General features: G+C 33.5%; 7 protein-coding genes across 7 annotated transcripts; 1 reads left to right on the forward strand and 6 right to left on the reverse strand. All coding sequences in view use genetic code 12, as the record gives it.

The window, feature by feature from the left end:
• Positions 1-3,517: 3,517 nt before the first annotated feature.
• On the forward strand, positions 3,518-5,992 carry CD36_83340 (nuclear regulatory subunit of serine-threonine phosphatase, putative; the record flags this gene model as incomplete). Its single annotated transcript, XM_002419217.1, has 1 exon — positions 3,518-5,992. The coding sequence occupies one exon, from the start codon at positions 3,518-3,520 to the stop codon at positions 5,990-5,992; it is 2,475 nt and encodes an 824-aa protein (XP_002419262.1).
• Positions 5,993-6,181: 189 nt separating this feature from the next.
• Positions 6,182-6,709, reverse strand: CD36_83350 (adrenodoxin homolog, mitochondrial precursor, putative; the record flags this gene model as incomplete). The annotated part of the gene is made up of 1 exon (XM_002419218.1): positions 6,182-6,709. One exon carries the CDS (start codon positions 6,707-6,709, stop codon positions 6,182-6,184), a length of 528 nt encoding a protein of 175 aa, XP_002419263.1.
• A 378-nt stretch (positions 6,710-7,087) lies between these two features.
• CD36_83370 (vesicle transport V-snare protein, putative) lies at positions 7,088-7,859 on the reverse strand (the record flags this gene model as incomplete). Its single annotated transcript, XM_002419219.1, has 2 exons — positions 7,088-7,653; positions 7,766-7,859. The coding sequence occupies 2 exons, from the start codon at positions 7,857-7,859 to the stop codon at positions 7,088-7,090; spliced, it is 660 nt and encodes a 219-aa protein (XP_002419264.1).
• A 282-nt stretch (positions 7,860-8,141) lies between these two features.
• On the reverse strand, positions 8,142-11,279 carry CD36_83380 (glucosidase, putative; the record flags this gene model as incomplete). The annotated part of the gene is made up of 1 exon (XM_002419220.1): positions 8,142-11,279. The coding sequence occupies one exon, from the start codon at positions 11,277-11,279 to the stop codon at positions 8,142-8,144; it is 3,138 nt and encodes a 1,045-aa protein (XP_002419265.1).
• Positions 11,280-12,230: 951 nt separating this feature from the next.
• CD36_83390 (mitochondrial external NADH-ubiquinone oxidoreductase precursor, putative) lies at positions 12,231-13,955 on the reverse strand (the record flags this gene model as incomplete). The annotated part of the gene is made up of 1 exon (XM_002419221.1): positions 12,231-13,955. One exon carries the CDS (start codon positions 13,953-13,955, stop codon positions 12,231-12,233), a length of 1,725 nt encoding a protein of 574 aa, XP_002419266.1.
• Positions 13,956-15,041: 1,086 nt separating this feature from the next.
• CD36_83400 (conserved hypothetical protein) lies at positions 15,042-15,641 on the reverse strand (the record flags this gene model as incomplete). Its single annotated transcript, XM_002419222.1, has 1 exon — positions 15,042-15,641. The coding sequence occupies one exon, from the start codon at positions 15,639-15,641 to the stop codon at positions 15,042-15,044; it is 600 nt and encodes a 199-aa protein (XP_002419267.1).
• A 219-nt stretch (positions 15,642-15,860) lies between these two features.
• CD36_83410 (polyamine transporter, putative) lies at positions 15,861-17,786 on the reverse strand (the record flags this gene model as incomplete). The annotated part of the gene is made up of 1 exon (XM_002419223.1): positions 15,861-17,786. One exon carries the CDS (start codon positions 17,784-17,786, stop codon positions 15,861-15,863), a length of 1,926 nt encoding a protein of 641 aa, XP_002419268.1.
• Positions 17,787-18,087: the final 301 nt, after the last annotated feature.

Raw genomic sequence — 18,087 nt, forward strand, 5'->3', positions numbered from 1 at the left:
TATGCGCATTCACGGACATATTCTCTTGCAGGTTATGTTTTGTAGTAAATTGAGAATTAATATTAAAAGCCTACAACGGAATTACCATGATAATAAAGATAACGTTATATTGCGAAATAACGGAATTTGATTGCCATCCATCTATTCATCTATCCATGTTCCCGCAATCTCCTAATCACTCCTATAATCAGTTGTTGTTATCATTAATAAACATTTGTATATATCTCTAACAAACCTCGTTCTCCGAGAATTGTTTCATTGTACGATTATACGATATAATCCGATTATTGGAATCACCAACAACTCCCATACGGATACTTGGGCTTTCAATATTCCCCTCCAAGCATTACACAATCATCTTGTCCTACTGCTTGGTTGACAAGAAGCAATACCCCCCTTCTTCTCTATACACAACTAGAATAGTATTGCCCCAGAAGTTTAATTATATCTTATCTTTGAAAAAAAAAAAAAGAAAAAAAAAAATAAACGTCTGAATGAAAAATCAGATCACTTTTTGTTTGTAGTTTGTTCCAGGTTGTTTTGTTTCTTATCTAAAATCGTATGGATAGAGCTATGTGTTGAAACAATCAACTAAACCGGACAAAACATGAAAACTCTAGAATCAATATGGTCCTGAGTAAACTGGTTATCTTCTTTATCAGACAGACAAATTACTCCTGAGCAATTATGATTATATGCCATACATATTACATTGCAAAATAAGTTTGCCATTGAGTGATTTTCTTTATTATGTACTGTTTTTTTTTTTTGCAGTTATAGTGGGTAGGTTAAAGTTATAAAACCATTACCTCAAATTAGTAATAAATTTTACTCTAGAAAAATAGACTCATTCTTGTTCTATTCTATTGTGTTATACGAATATTATTATTTACTATTATCAACAATAGAAGTGACAGGTATTTGAGTGAGGGATTATTTACTGCCAGCTTCTACAACTTATGCTGTATTTCCATATTATCAATCATTAACTGTACCATTTTGCAGTTGAAATTTGAGATATTTTTTTTTCTCTCTTTCTCTCAGCCTAACTTTTAGTGTTTCGTAATTGAGGGAATTATTCACTATTAGTCCCCTTCTATTATAAAAAGAACATTTAGAATTCAACTTATGACGTATATGTGTTGTGTGCATTTTGCCTTTCAATGAATTCTAGCTTTTATTGTAATTATTGACACCTGGTTTCTTCACACAACAACAACAAAACTCCCCACATTGGTTATCTTTTTTTTTTTTTTCGCGGTCTATTCTCACATCAAGCTTTGTTCTCCTCCTTCCTTTCTTTTCAGGCCTTGTTTGGTTCTTTTCCTAAACGAGCTCTGATTCTCTCCTATTTCTTTATAAAACTTAATAGTCACGTCGAACGACTATCAGGACCACGACCACGACCACCACTGTGGTGGGCTCCCCTCCTACACTGTGTAACAATAGAAAAAAATATATCACCAAATTTCAAACAAAACTTCCAGCTTCTTTTGTATATCCTCATTGTGATCTTTCTTTCCCCTCTATTCACATCGCCTCCCCCTTTCATTCGGCAGACCACGAGGACAAAATGAATTCCTCTTTATCATTATTACCATTATGAGAAAAACAACAATACCACTAGTTTTAGTGAGTATCTTACCCTGATTTGCAATAACAACAACAAAATAATTGCGCTTTTCACTATTTAGAACTATAACATAGTAGCACTATTTACAAAGCTGGTTATTGTTTATACCTGGCATAATTAGCCTCCCCCTTTTCTATAAGCCATTCGGTTTCATTGAGCTATTTAACGATTGAAGGATTTTGTACGTCAAAAAAACCCAACAAAACAAAAAATGAAAGAAAATATGGTAAGATTGTAACGAATAACTCTAAACCACAAAAATTTCTCTTTATGACGTGGTCTTTAATTTGATTATTAGTCTTGTACTATGGTTATTCCAGTATCTTATTGATATTGCAAAATCTTACACTGTGAAAAGAACTTACCAAATGACTTTACCAATCATATATATCAAAATCATTATGAATTACAAAATCCTAATAATATCGTTCTCCAACTTCACGTCATCTATCTACCTACCTACCACTTGAAAATACTACAAAGAAAGTAAATTTGCAGCAAATGGTAGCGCACAACATAAATATTATGGATGGAAGAATTATTGTTGCCAGATTTTTTTTTTTTTTGTTTTGATTTCACCAAAGTAAATGATTCTAAAACAATAAATATGTAACGATAATTAGAAATGAAATCATGTAATAATGATAATGAATTGTCGACACTCAGGTGGAGGAAAAAAAAAGAGCCAAGAATCAACTGATCAAACAAAAAGAAGAGGAAGGAGTGAAGCAGGGTTTTAAGGCTCTGTTTTGTTGTATACTTGAAAAGGATTGATGTATCACTAATTATATATATAAGGGATACCTCTCAACATAGATAACAATAACAAAAATATATGATCCAAGATATGTGAAAACAATAAAAAGTGGTCCCATCTTTACAGCACAATCAACTTGGAATGGTGGGTATTGAATATCCACACTATTATTATTTCATCCATTCTATTGTTAATCATTATCATTAGTTTCCTCCACCACCACCATTAAACTATCAAATTTTCCATTAATCTTATAATTACATGCAAATAGTTTTTAATTGTCAGTGCCATTGAAATGCATTTTGTGCCCAATTGCTTTTTCGTTTGTTGTTGTAATGACATCAAACAACAACCACAACAGCCACAATATCAAATCCAAAAGTAGTTTGTAGGTTGTAATGATAACAACAATGGCACTGAAAGAAATTCTTCATATTAGCAACCTTGATTGATTGATTTATTTTCTTTCCTTTGTTCACATGGTCTTTGTAATTAGGTCGAAATATTTGAATTTTTCAAAAACAGTGAAACAATTTTCAAAGAAAGATTCTTGGTGATTGGTGGGGGGTTTCACCATATGTGATGTTGGCATTATTTAATCCAACTAAAAATGATCATGTTTCGTCTAGTTTTAGGATTTTCTTTCGCTAATGTTATTATACACTTTTTCAGGAATACAACTGTTTTATTGATAAATGGTAATAGTTCTAATATTTAGAAACGTGACAATGAATAAAACAAGTCTGTATTATCGTTCATATTGGCAATAATCGTGTGGCTTTAAGGATAATGGTGGTGGTTGCAACAGCCGTTGGAATAAGATTGGTGAGATAGGTAGTGCACCAATTACGAGGAAAAAAGAAAAGGATTCTCCGGAAATCGCTTTCCACCCACAAACAACAACATCACTCATAACGCAAGACAATTTGCTATCATTTGATTGTTACACCACCTATGTTATCAGAAATACCGGTAATCTAACTATTATTCCTATTAAAATTTGCAATTTAAATCAAACCTAAAATTAGACACACACATACACACATACCAAGAGTTTAAACTTATCACTTACCACAATTTACTTATTTTCCATGTTGCAGTAGATTACTAAATTTCTTAATAACTTTATGTCTGATAATTATCGTCTATCTTTAGATTCGTTATTACCAATCGAGATTATATATCAAATATTACACTATGCGGGTATTGAAAATTTAGTTCAATTATTGCCCACACCAGCGTGTGCTTATCATGAATGCTTCTTTATCCAGAACAATCCCAATATAAAGCGAGCTATTGATAATTTAATTGTTGCCAGCAATATAACTTTCAACAATCGATTAGTTCAATGTTCATTGATTCATATATACCTAAGAACACGATCGTATTTACAGAAACACAACCTCCGGTTCTTGCCATCAAAACAATCAACTTTACAATTACTTTCATATTGTCAATCACAAAATATCTCCATCATAATAACCATAAGTTATTATGTATCGACATTCTCTGACTTATGGGATTTTATAGAATTATTGAAGAGTCAACACCAAACTGATAGTCTTATAAGATACAATTTGGAATTAGAGATCATCCCGGGATTTCTATATAATTTCAATTTGAATTATGTTTTTGATCAAATTGCCGATTCAATTGGTCCATTAGTTGAAACAATAATGGTTTACAATTATAGTGGATCATTTATTTTCAAAAATGAGAATTTCCCATATCTCAAAAATTTATGGTTTGAAGATAGCAATATTAAATTCAATTCTAATTTGCCATCAACAATAAAATTATTACATTTATACCCAAATAGATTTGGATGGAATAATAATGAACCAATTATCATAAAGCATCAACTACCGTATCAACTTGAAAAATTGAATATCGGCAATTGTACTATCAAGAATCAAGCCACCATTAACAATCTTGATAATTTATCATCGATAACACTTTATATGGTGAAAGATTCAAGTACCAACAGTAGTGGCCAGTATATAAAACAACTTGTGACAAACAATTTGGTTAATAAAAAACTAAACAGCTTAAAAGTTGATTTTATATGGGATTCACAAAGAAATCTACTTCATCTACCACAATTACTATTACCAAACAATGATAATGACAGTGACAATGAGAGAAAATTTACTTGTGAAAAATCAATGAAAAATTTGCAAACTTTATCAGTTACTAACTATATACCTACTGGTGTTTCTAATTGGAAGAATTTAACCAGTTTAAAAATTCTGAGGATCAATAACCCTCAAATTTTTGAAAATTGTGGCAAGTTTCCTGATAGTTTACAAAATTTGAAGTTACCTAATAATAACATTAAGGACTTATCAGTGATTGACAGATTAATTGATCCCACAAATGTTGCAAATACTAGGTTGAAATATTTAAGTTTTTCCGATAATCCCATTGATTGGAACTTATATATCCCCAACTTCACTCGATTTACAAGATTGAAATATTTCAAACTATCCAATACTCAAATTGGTAAGAATTTCCATAAATTAAACTATCCTGATTCCGTTGAAGAATTATCATTAGAAGTCAATCAAATATCAAGTATTGAAGGAATCAAATTTCCCAAAAATTTAAAAAATTTAGGAATTGGATCAAATTGGATTAAAAAGATATATCGACCTCATCTCCCATATACTATTGAAACAATTCATTTGACTGAAAATAAGCTTACTCAAGTTGATTTGAGTTGTAATAATCAAGGACAAAAATTATTAATTGAAATTTTATATCTAAATTTCAATCCATTGTCAAATTTCAAGCAAATTAAACTACCTAAGCATTTGAAAATTTTGAATATGGACAATTGTAAATTTAAAAGTATATCAAATATAGAGTTTTGTTCATCTTTAGTTGAATTGAGCTTTAATGGTTGCGAGTTATTTCGATTTGAAAATGTCTCATGGTCTGAAGAAGAACGAGAAGAAGAAGAAGAAGAAGAAGAAAATGACAGAAGCCAATTGTCATCGCCAGGGTTAAAGTACTTAAATTTATCACAAAATGAATTGACTCATTTAAATGCACGGTTCCCGTCAACCCTTCAAGTACTAAATTTGTCAATGAATAAATTGAGCAATTTGACCGGCCCCTTAGCATCAACACTCCAAGATTTGGATCAATTACAGGTGTTGAATTTATCCAGTAATCAATTTCAGAAATTCCAAATACATTTCAATTCAACCAATTTAAAAGTGCTAGACTTATCATTTAATTCACTTAAGTCAATTAATCTAACTTTCCCGAAAAATACTATTACTAAACTTCAGACGTTGAATTTATGTCTGAATAAATTAACATTTGTAAATGATATTATGATTGGTCATAATAAGAACTTGACTCAACATGAAAACCTAATTGAAATTGATTTGACTAATAATAAAATTAAATCAATCAACAATAACGATAATGGAGGGATCCTTCAATTGTCTCATTTCCCTCAGTCATTGAAATGTTTTTTCATTGGTCATGCTGGTCAACAAGATCGATTCGGTTATGATATGGCAAAAAATGTTATAATTGACAAGGATAGTAATAATGGGTTATGTAAAACCAAAAGAATAGATATTCCATAATATTTTAGTATACAGATATCAATAATATTAATTAGGTTATTGCTTACAAAAACAAAAAAAAAAAAAAAATCTATTTACAAATTTGTCCTCTTTCGAACTGTTAGAATTAACCATACTTCTTCCTTTTCTTGTTGTACCCGTCTTGGTTTTGGTGTTTCTCAAAAAGCACAACTCTTTTCCGTTCAGTTATTAATTAAAATCTCGTGATTGTAAATTTCTAGTCATAGCCGGTAATGCCACTCTAAGTCCATCTAGTTCTTTAGTCATTTTAACTTGACATCCTAATCGTGAAGTTTCAGTCAATCCAAATGCCAAATCCAACATATCATTTTCATCATCATCAGGTTCTTCTAATTTATCATAATATTCTGGATCAACAATAACATGACATGTACTACAGGCACAAGAACCACCACATGCTCCTTCCATATCCAAATTATGAGCTTGTGCTATATCTAAAATATTATCCCCTTCAGCAACTTCATAAGTTAATTGTTTGCCATCTTTGGTTATAAATGTAATATGTAACTCTTCGCCTGGATTAGGTTTTTTAAGATGGCCATGATGAGAAATTGGTGATGTATGGAAAGCTCGTAATACATGACATTGTTGTGGAGTTGATGGTGATGTTGGTGGTGGTAGTGGTGGTTTGATCGACACAGAAATACGATTTATCGATGGTATTATTGGCTTTAATCTTGGTATTAATCTAAACATAATGTGTCTTGGAAGTTTGATACCCTCGGTGGTCTATTGATGGTTGTTAGTTTTGTAGATAAAAAGAGATTGGTTTGATTTTTCAGTCATTTTCAAAATTTTTTTTTTTTTTTTTTTCTTCTTCTTCTCTTTTCTGGCTTTATGGCCTGGCCCATGACTTTTCCCCCAATGGAGCCGATGCCGCATCGAGCAACTACAGCCAATCCATTACTAATACAACACCAACAATTTTTTTTTGTGGTTTCGTTCTCTCCTGCCCCACCCTTAACACCCTCTACAATAATTATCCAATATAACAATAAGTCAATTACCGTATACTTTAAGACAACCAGTACTACTATTACTGTTATTATTATTATTAAACAATCCTGCTTCTGTCTAAGAAAATTTACTGAAAAGAACTAAAAAAATTAACAAGATCAACACGGCAATTATTCCATAACTTATAAACTTATTAGCCGTCAATCTACGACCCATGGTTTTCAAAGTTTGTACTGAACGATCAACGTAATTATCAGCTTGCAGTAACGTATTTCTAGCACCGTTGATTTGTTCTCTTTGTGATCGTAAATCATTCAAAATATTACTACCAATATTTTCTGTTTCCATAGCTATTCTTTGACTATCGTGTAATCGTTGAGATGATCTTTCCAACGATGAATTGTTACTCAATAATTGTTTACGTTGTTCTGATGTATCACCACCAACACCACCATCGGTGTATCTATTACTACCAAATAATTCAACTTTATCTTGAGCATCTAAAAGTTTATTATAGGTCACTGTCAAATTATCTAATTCTGTTCGATAATTTCGAATTTTAGCATTATAGGACGATCTCTGATTTGAAGGTAAATTCGACACTTCAATTGTCATTTGATCAAGTACTTCTCTTGCTTCTTCATTGGCTCCTTCAATTGATTTTAAATAATTCTTACGTTGCTCTGATATATGAAAGTTTCCAAACCTATCCACATATCGATAAACGACCATGGGATTTGGGAAATATTTGTTAGTATTCATCATGTATAGGTACATATGTTAGTGCCTACATACCTGCATCAACCGAATTAATTTGTGATATCTTTGTTTGTGCTTCTTGTATTGCAAATTGGAATTCCGATTCATAGGTATTGAATGATTCTGACATGACTGGTGGACCGAGAGAAGCTTTAAGTTGGATAGGAGTTGGGTAGTATTGCTGTGAGATGAATTCTCTCCCCTCCTTTTTATTTCCCGTTGTTAGTTTTTTTTTTTTTCCCAACTAACCCAATTCGCCCCATCATTTTAATCACGTGGCATATTTGCGGGTACCAAATCTTCGTGACATCTACAAATCTTGATTGTACAATAAAGCCAAATATTAAACAAGACTATACATATATATATATAAACTAGTAGATACTACATTCCTTTTTATTTTTCGACTATTTCATGAACATCTAGTTTCAAATTCATCTCCTTCAAATTCATCTTCTTCAGTTCTTGTCCTGAATTTCTTGAATGCAGCTCTAACTTGACCTAATAAATCACTATCAATTTGAGCTGCTTCATTTGAATCAATAGAAGCTCCTGATTGGACCTTGTGCAATCTTTCTAACTCTTCTTCACTGATCGATTTCCCTTCATTGAGTTGACCACACACGGCTGCTTTTGTAGTTGCATTTCCTTCATCGTCACCCAAATCTAAGGCATTGACAGTTAAATTTAACAATGACTTACCCGATTTTCTTCTAGCCAAAGTACCAGGCATTGGACCACATTTAGGAACATATTTCTGTAATTCTTCTTCGTCGTCATCGTTGGCCTCTTCACTGGCGTGCAAGAAAACCGATTCCCTTCTTCTATTCTTAGGAGTTTGCGGAGTCCTTGGAACTCTATTACTAGCAGCATTATCATGAATCCATTTGGTCACCAATGAAGTCCACCCAGTTTGGTGTGATGCCCCTAATCCTCGACCACTATCACCATCAAAATACTCATAAAATGGAACATAGTCTTTGAAAAGTGGGTCTCGGTTTAAGATTTCCACACCACCATTACAAGCACGATCACCAGCTTCATCAGGCAAAAAGATACGAATCAAACGATGCTGGATTTCTTGAGCACACTGAGCCAAATTCAAGTAATCACCAGACCCTTTAGGACACTCGACTTTAAGATCAGGTCCATAGTACAAATAGAATCTTTGCAAAGCTTCAACTAATAAGAAATTAGTTGGAAACCAAATTGGTCCTCTCCAATTTGAATTACCACCAAACATCCCTGAATCAGATTCTCCTGACAAGTAAGCAACGGTGAATTTCTCCCCATTGACTTCCTTGACATAAGGATGATCCTTATGATACTTTGATAAAGATCTAATACCATATTCAGATAAAAATTCATCTTCATTCAACATTCTGTCCAAAATGGCCAACAATCTTTCCTTGGAAACTAATGATAATAACATTCTTTCACCAACCCCTCTAGTTTCCATCGAGGCAATGTTTCTTTCTGACATTTTCTTTTGATGAACCAAAAACCAATTAAGACGTTTTTTGAATGATGGGTATCTGTTTAAAAGATCAGGTTCTATGGTCAATGAAGCATACAATGGAATCAACCCAACCAAAGATCTGACATGTAACGATTCAACGTGGTGGTCGCTGTATCTGATAGCATCATAATAGAATTTATCCTTGTCATCCCATAAAGCATCCTTGGTGCTGTCATCTCCATCACCACCTCTAAAAGTCATGGCGTCGGCAATAATAATGAAATGCTCGAAAAACTTTGATGCAATGTTTTCGTAAACTGGTCTAGTTTTGGCCAACTCAAGAGCAATATTCAACATTTGCAAAGAGTAGAATGCCATCCAACCAGTTGAATCAGCCTGTTCTAAACTCCCACCAGTGGGCAATTCTTCTGATCTATTGAAAACACCAATATTATCCAACCCTAAAAACCCACCTTCAAAAACATTCTTTCCTTCGGCATCTTTTCTATTGACCCACCACGTGAAATTGATCAACAATTTTTGGAAAATAGATTCTAAATAATCAAGACTTTCAACCCCATACATCTTTCTTTCAATTTTAAACACTCTATACGCAGCCCATGCATGTACTGGTGGGTTCACATCACTAAAATTCCATTCATAAGCAGGAATTTGTCCATTGGGGTGCATGTACCACTCACGTACCAAATGATCTAATTGCATCCATGCAAAACGAGGATCAATCATAGCAAAAGGGATACAGTGGAATGCAGAATCCCAAGCGGCGAAAAAAGGGTACTCCCATTTATCCGGTAAGGACAAAATTTCATCAGTATACAAATGTTTCCATTCCTTGTTTCTACCATTGGCACGATTCATTGGTGGCTTAATGGTATTTGGATCACCATTTGCCCAATAATTATGAACAAAATAATAAAACTGTTTTGTCCAAAGTAACCCAGCGAAACCTTGTCTTTGAACTTGTCTCAAATCGTCACTAATTGGATAAGGTGTAATATGCCAATAAAACTCATCAGCTTCAGCTTGACGTTTACTAATAATATTGTCCAATTCAAATTCATCAACCTCGGAACTGTCATTAGTGAATTTGTAACGAATGGTAACATACTCACCTGCTGGGATATCGTTAAAAGTAAACCAAGCAGCAGCTTTTGTTCCTTGCTTTTCTGGGTTAATCACTTCTTGTTTTCCATCAACAACATATTCATGGAAAGCGTCTTTAACATATTTGCTTTTATTTTCTTGGTTGTATAATTTTTTAGTGTTGGTTTCATTTTCCGTGAAAATTAACTGTGGTTCAACATCAGGATCAGTCTCTTCAAATCCTGGTGATGGAGCAAATACTAAATAGCGTTTACCAAACTTTTCTGTTTCAACCTCGATAGTGTATTCATCTATTTGTTTAACGTGTGGTTTTTTCACTTCTTGGTACTCGTCAGCACCCCAAGACCAGATGTTTCTTAAAGTACAATGAGGCAAGATATGCAAGGAAGCAGCTTTGTCACTTCGGTTATAAGCAGTGATTCTAAAATACAATTCATCAGGAGCATCACCCTTGGCCGATTCCATGACAACATCGAAATATTCATTATTTTTGAACATATCAGTATCAGTAATCTCAAACTCCTTTTCCAATCGTGATCTTTTTTGGTTTTCCTCAACCAATTGCTTGTATGGATACTCATTCTGGGGGTACTTGTACAAATATTTCATATAGGAATGGGTAGGGGTGTTATCAAGGTAGTAATACTGTTCCTTAACATCTTCACCGTGGTTCCCCTGGGAATTGGTTACACCAAACAATTTTTCCTTAAGAATAGGATCCTTCCCGTTCCATAAAGCCATGGTAACGTTAACAAATTGTTTTCTATCAGATACACCTGCTAACCCATCTTCTCCCCATCTATAAGCACGACTTCTGGAATCATCAAAAGTTAAGGCTGACCAGGCATCACCATCAGCAGAATAATCTTCTCTAACCGTAGCCCATTGTCTTTCACCAACATATGAACCCCATTGTCTAAATTTGATATCCTTTAATCTTTTTTCTTCTGGAGTTGATCCGTCCATAGCTCTTGTCAGATGTTATTTTTTGTCTTAAATTATAAGAATTCAACAATTGCTAGATAATAATAAGAATCTAAAAAAAAGAAGTGTTTAATGTAAAAAAAAAAAAAAGAAAAAGAAAAAAAAAGGGAGAATGAAAAGGGGGGGGGGAAAGGAAGGGATATAAGAAGAAATTTAATGAGGTAGGACGAAGAAGATGTTGAGCAAAGAAAGACGACTATTAAGTGGTTTAGAAATTTCTTAGTAAAATTGAAACCTCCGAAATTTAATTGTTGCTATGATAATTAGTTTATTATACAAGGATTTTTGTGTATTGTCTAGTTGATCAAACACCATCACTGTCCAACCATCCACATTCGCTTGCATAAAAGCTGAGCGAGGGAACAAAAAAAAAAAAATCCTCCACATCTTGTCCCTCCCCCCCCCCCCGCCTCCCCATTTACTCCTATTTTGACCCGAATTATCACGTACATTAATTGTTCCATTCCGCCCTCCCCCCCTTTTTCTTTTTGTAGAACTTCAACCCGTTTCCATTCATCTCTAATACATATACTACATTTTAACTTCTACACCTTCCCTTTTTGTATGAGAGTGTAAAAATTAATCTACTATTACCACTCAGTAAGCTAAAATAATTCACAGCAAGTTTTATCCCTGAATGACTTTGTATGTTCCTTTCAACAATTCATTCCTTCTGTGCAACTCATTTTCAAAATAGCTTTTTCTAGAATCGCAAATACGTTCTAATGTAGCTAATTTGCCATTTACACGACTCTATCTGATTATTGAGTTGATCCGATGATTAGATAACTCTTAATAACAACATAAATTCAAACTAAACACTATTGAATATGTCGTACATTTATAACGCTTACGGCTAATGAATAAATAATAAATTTACAAATCAAATCAGAACAAATTGGAAAAAAAAAGCAAAGAAACAACTCAGGGTATCTATTCTTTAGAACAATCTCTACCAAAGAAATAGACTTTAGCCCAATCTAACACAACTAGCACTTGGTTCTTGACAGATAAACACATGTAAATATAAGCTGATCTCCAGAACAAAAAGGTAAAACTACCTCCGGAACTTATATTTGACCAATCACCCCAGACTAAATCAGCAACAGCCTTTTCAGACCCAATATAAGCCAAAGATCCTTGATAGTTGTAAATAAAATGAGGTAAATTCTTTTCTAATCTAGCTAATTTTCTTGACAATTTTTCAACATTGTCCTTTGGAGTTGGGTTGGCAATGGTGTATTTTAAAGACTCAACAGCATGTAATTTGTCAAAATAATTGGCTAAATATTCACCTTCTTGGAAGGCAACTTGAGCAGTTGGTGGGTATTTTGTAAAAGTACAATCACCCAAGGCAAAAATGTTATCAGTACCATCAACTTTTAATCTTTCATCAACTAATAAACCTCTTCTGGCATTTTTTTGTTCATCAACTTTGGAAATCAAATCACGAGTGAAATTTCTTGGTGCATTACCAGTAGCCCAAATCAAAAGACCATATGGAATTTCAATAGTTTCAGTAGATCCATCAGGGTTTTTGTGGTTGGCAATCAAACTTTTATCATTGACTTTTTTAATCATGGTATTAGTCATCAAGTTAATATTAGTGTCCTTGAAAACTTCTTTGGTATATTCAATCAATTTCTTGTTGAATGTGTTCAAAACATTTGGTAAAGCTTCCACCAAAGAGACTTTCAATTCATCGGCAACTTCAGGAACCCATTTCTTCAAATCTTGGTCAATATAATCTTGGATTTCACCAGCAGCCTCAACACCAGTTGGACCACCTCCACAAACAACAATGGACAATAATCTCTTTCTTTCTGGATCATCTTCAGGTAAAATATTAGCAGCCTCAATAACATCCATCAATTTTCTTCTAATAGCAGAAGCATCACTGACTTCTTTCAAAAATGTCGAATTCTCAGCAACCCCAGGAATACCAAACGTAGATGGTTGAGCACCAACACCAACAACTAAATAGTCATAATTCAATGTCGTGGTGATTTCTTCAACCCCAGTGTACTCGGCAACAGTTGATTTAGAGGAGGAAGTATCTTTACCAGAATGACCAGAAACAACGGTAGTACTTTGTTTAATTGTCAACTCATTAGTTTTAGGGTTAATACTAGTAGCTTCTGCTTCAAGATAGATAACTTGACCAGGACATCTTCTGGTGACTGATCTGACTGGTTCAATAATAGATCTCAATTCAACAGTGCCAGTAGGAACGGATGGTAACAAAGGAGTGAAAAGGAAATAGTTTCTTGGGGAAACAATAACAACATTATACAAGGTGGTATCCAAGTTTTTCAATAATGAAATAGCACCCCAACCAGAACCCAAAATGACCAAAGTTTTCTTTTTTTCACCATTAGGGAACAATGGAGTTTGTTTCACTTGGTCGACAGGTTGGGACTCTTCGTAAATTTTGTAACCGATAAAACCGACAGAACCAATAACCGATATCACAGCAGTGTACAAAGTGTATTTGAATATTTTACCGATTGTCGAAGATTTTGATTTGGTAACTTTAGGAGGAGTTGATGTGGAATATTTTTTGAATTGATTCTTCAAAACCCAACTAGTAGAATTGTTGACCAATGATCTAGTAGTAGCAATTCTGCCACTACCTTTAACCAATGATCTAGTGAACATTATGGAATAGATATAAGAACCAAGCTAGTTGAATGTAATAAAGTTGGAGAAGGAAATAAATAAAATTTTTTTTTTTTTCTATTACAATTGAATATTTTTAAGAGATGGAGATTTGATAACAATTATATATTGTTTTAATTAATAATAAAAAGAAAAAGACAATAAGAATTCTCTCTGCCTTTTTCCTTTTTTTTTTTTTTGGTTTCCCCTCCAATATTGTTCCCTTTTTCTTTGGTAATTAGTGTGTGACAACAACAACAACAACAACAACCTAATTTATACTCCGAAAATTTCTTTTGCGTCAACCACACATACATCGTTTTAGTGCGACCTTGGAAGTGTCGTGGCACCACCATCGCCTTCTACCCGCGACCACAAGAAAAGTTTTCTTTTCTTCTACTAGATGTTTTTCTTTCTTTTGTATAGGACGATTTCTAATGGACTGCTAAATTCCGAGATAATTAAATAAATAAATTAATATTTGAAGCGAACATCGGACGGAAGAAAGGAAAAAAAAAAAAATACATCAGTCATCTCTCAAGTGTTACAAAACTATTACCAGCTGTAATCTACAACCACAGAGAAATCTAAAATCCTCTTACAACCAAATAATACAAAATACTCATACTTCATTACTAGTAGATCAAATGTCGTTTGCTGTTTAAGGTTTTGATTGCTACAATTGTCAATCAATTAAAATAGGATTTCTTTCGAAGTTCTTAGAAACAAAACCGAAAAGCCATTTAAGTAGCGCGGGAGCTTCTTCTGGAACGCATCTCGCGTACTTTTGAAATTCATTGTTTGTCATAATGATATACATTGACTTACTTTAGCGGCACTAACAGTCCCTAATAAAATTTTTTCTTCAACCGTTTCTGCATTGCTTCCTGACTTTCCATCTCTTCATAAAGAAAAGTTCTTCAAGGTTCTCTTAGTCATCCCTCATAGTTAAACAGAATTTGAGCCATTTTCAAGTGAAAATCACTCAGACATGTACAAGTAACTTAGACAAGTAGAAAAACATAAGAAACAACTTAATACAATATGATAATCTGAGAATGTAACCTCCACCCCTCCTTATTTCATTTATACAAATCCACTGACTCTTTCTTCTTCCCATCGATATAATTTTTCCTTTCTTGAATGGTACAATTTACGACTTTCTTTAAAATTTTCAAACATATTATTCAAATCGTCTTCTGTCGACTCTGCCGTTTCATGATAATCCTTGACAATGTTTAAACTTTCCTGATTGGTCTTTTCTAGTAATTTTTTAAATTTCAATTTCAAAATGTCCTGATTAAAATTATTGGAAAGTAGTTGATACTGATATGTTTCAAGATTAAGAAATTCTTGATATATTATATTGATACTTTTAATCTGTTGATTTATTTTATCCACTAATGCTGTGTAGTCTTTGATCAATTGTTTATGTATCACGTTTCCCAAAATATTATCCAAATCGTCCAATTGATCTATGATTTCCTGCTGCTTTTCTTGATATGCTTTTAACTGCTTCAAGTACCCCTGTAGTAAATCTTTGCTATCTAAAAATTGTTGGAACACTGACGGTGGCAACGACTCTAATGTCTTTGGTAAAGGGAAAGCATTCAAATCCTCTATAGAAACAAACTTTATTGGCTCAGGAATCTTTTGAAAAGTCTGATCAAGGTGTATTTCTGTCATATCTAGATAGTCTTATGAGTTTGTCGATGTCGAAGGGTAAGCATTCGTTGGCGACCTTATTCTGTTTATTATTATTTTTTTTTTTTTTTCTTCTTCCCTTTTTGTATTGTTTGTGACCCAGTGTAGCCATTCAAAGTTCACCACATTCTACAAGGGCGAAGAAACGGTACACGAATTATGGTCGACTTTATAATCAAAAACTCTAATTAAATACTATCTCTATACAACACTATCATTTTTCAACTTTAATTTCTCTAAATTCTTTTGATCTCTTCTCAATTGTTCTTTTTCAATTCTTTTGTCGGCCCAATGTCTTATTTTTTCACCATACATATAACAAAAAATTGGGAATGGAACTCCCAAAAAAATACCAATGAATGCACACATGGTATTGGCCCAGCCATAACCTAATGCACTATACATCTTATTGGCAAACAATGGGAAACTAAATCCAAACAACGATCTAAACAAGGCAGCAGCAGCAACTGAACTGGCAGCATATCTCACATTCATATCGATCAAATAGTTTTGAATTGTTTGAAACACACATACTAATCCCATGGCAAATATTGCGCTGCCAATACCAGGCATGATCCAATGCAACTTTCTTTGAGCAGACCAACCAAACCAAATTAATCCAATGGGAATAAATATTGAGGATGCAATTAAACAAGGCAATCTAAATTCTGGTTTGGCAACCCCGTTGTTTCTGCGGGTCAACCGTTCATAAACATTACCAACCATATATGTCCAAAATATGACCCCAATTATAAAGCCAATACCCATAGGGATATACATTAATCCAGTCACACTTTTGCTATATCCATACTGGTTGCCAAATATTTCTGGGAATGTCACAATCATCAAGTACATGAACCCATATGTAAATGCCATGAATGACCCCAACCCGACAATCATGGGATGAGTAAATAATAATTTGATTGGTCTAACCATACAAATCCATATTTTACCCAATTTTGTTTCTCCGTCAGCAATTTCATAGATGGTGTGAAGATTGGCATTTCCTGTTTGTTCTCGCAATTTTTTGGCCTTACGTTTCAATAATGTTGGTGAATAAGTTTCTTTAAATAAAAAAGTGGCAGTGATGGCAACAAATCCATTGAAGATGCACAACACATAGAATGTCCAACGCCATTGCTTATGATCGACAATAAATCCTGATATCACTGGAGCAATCACTGGTCCTAACAACGGAACTAAAGAATACCCCGCTAATGCTGCATTCCGGGATTGGGCATCAAACATATCAGAAATGACACCAGCACATACATTCATGGGGACACAACCAAACAAACCGCCAATAAATCGACACACCATCATTTGTGCCGTGGTTTGAGAAAATGCACATCCAAGATTGAAGAATAATGACATCCAACATGACACATCAAGAACTAGTTTACGACCAATATAATCATGTTCAGATAAGGGGGCAATTATTAATGGTCCAAATGCCCATGCTAGAATTTGTATTGAAACCACCATTGATTTTATGATGGGCGATGTAATGTGGAAATCTTTTGCTATAAATGTCATTGCTGGAGATAACATTGATGATGACATGGGAGCAACTAAAGCATATAATGATACGAATCCAAGCAAAAATACTTTTTTGTTTATTGGCCAATTTCTTGGGTCTTCAACATCATCGGACCCATTCCATGTGATTAATTCTGGGTCTATTGTATTAAACTCTTTACCATGTTGGGAAATCTCGATATTTGTATCGGGGATGACACTTATGGTATCTTGACATTCAACTTCATGCTCGTCATTGTAAGTATTATTGTTATCCTCGACTCTACTTTCTAGTTTTGTTAAAATTATATTTCTAGTTTGTGTACGTTGAATCTCTATCGCATCAGAGTCTAAATCCCCATAAATATGATGAACTGAGTAATCCTTAGTTTCAGCGGATTCATACTTAGACTCTCCAGTAATACATTTCTTAATTGCTTCTAATGATTTGCGACGTACTGAATTTCGTCTGTTACCATTTTCTTTTTGTTGTTGCTGTAGAGTTTCATAATTAGATACTGTAAATTCTAGAACTTCATTGGATTCATTTGATGAAGAAGCCGAGAGCTCTTTATGGTTTGATTCAAAGGATGTTTTTTTGCTGTCCATGGTTCTGAAGAGGTTTCGTGGATGGTTGATTAGAGACAAAAAAAAAAAAACTATTATCTATTAAAGAAAAAAAAAAAAATAGAATATTTAATCTGGGTATGGATAGTGTGCTTGTATATATATATGTTAACCTTCATTTCAAGTGGCATCAAAAATAATAAACTATTGTGTCATTTTTAAAAAAAATTCAATAAAACAAGATAGAAACTCAAAGAAAATTTTTTGTTTATCTACGGCTATGGTACCGCGTTGCTACTTTAACCAGATCTGAAAAATATTTGCAGCTTAAAATGTTAGATTT

The sequence above is a fragment of the Candida dubliniensis genome, chromosome 3 (genome assembly GCF_000026945.1).
Source record: "Candida dubliniensis CD36 chromosome 3, complete sequence".
Taxonomy (NCBI): Eukaryota; Fungi; Ascomycota; class Pichiomycetes; order Serinales; family Debaryomycetaceae; genus Candida; species Candida dubliniensis.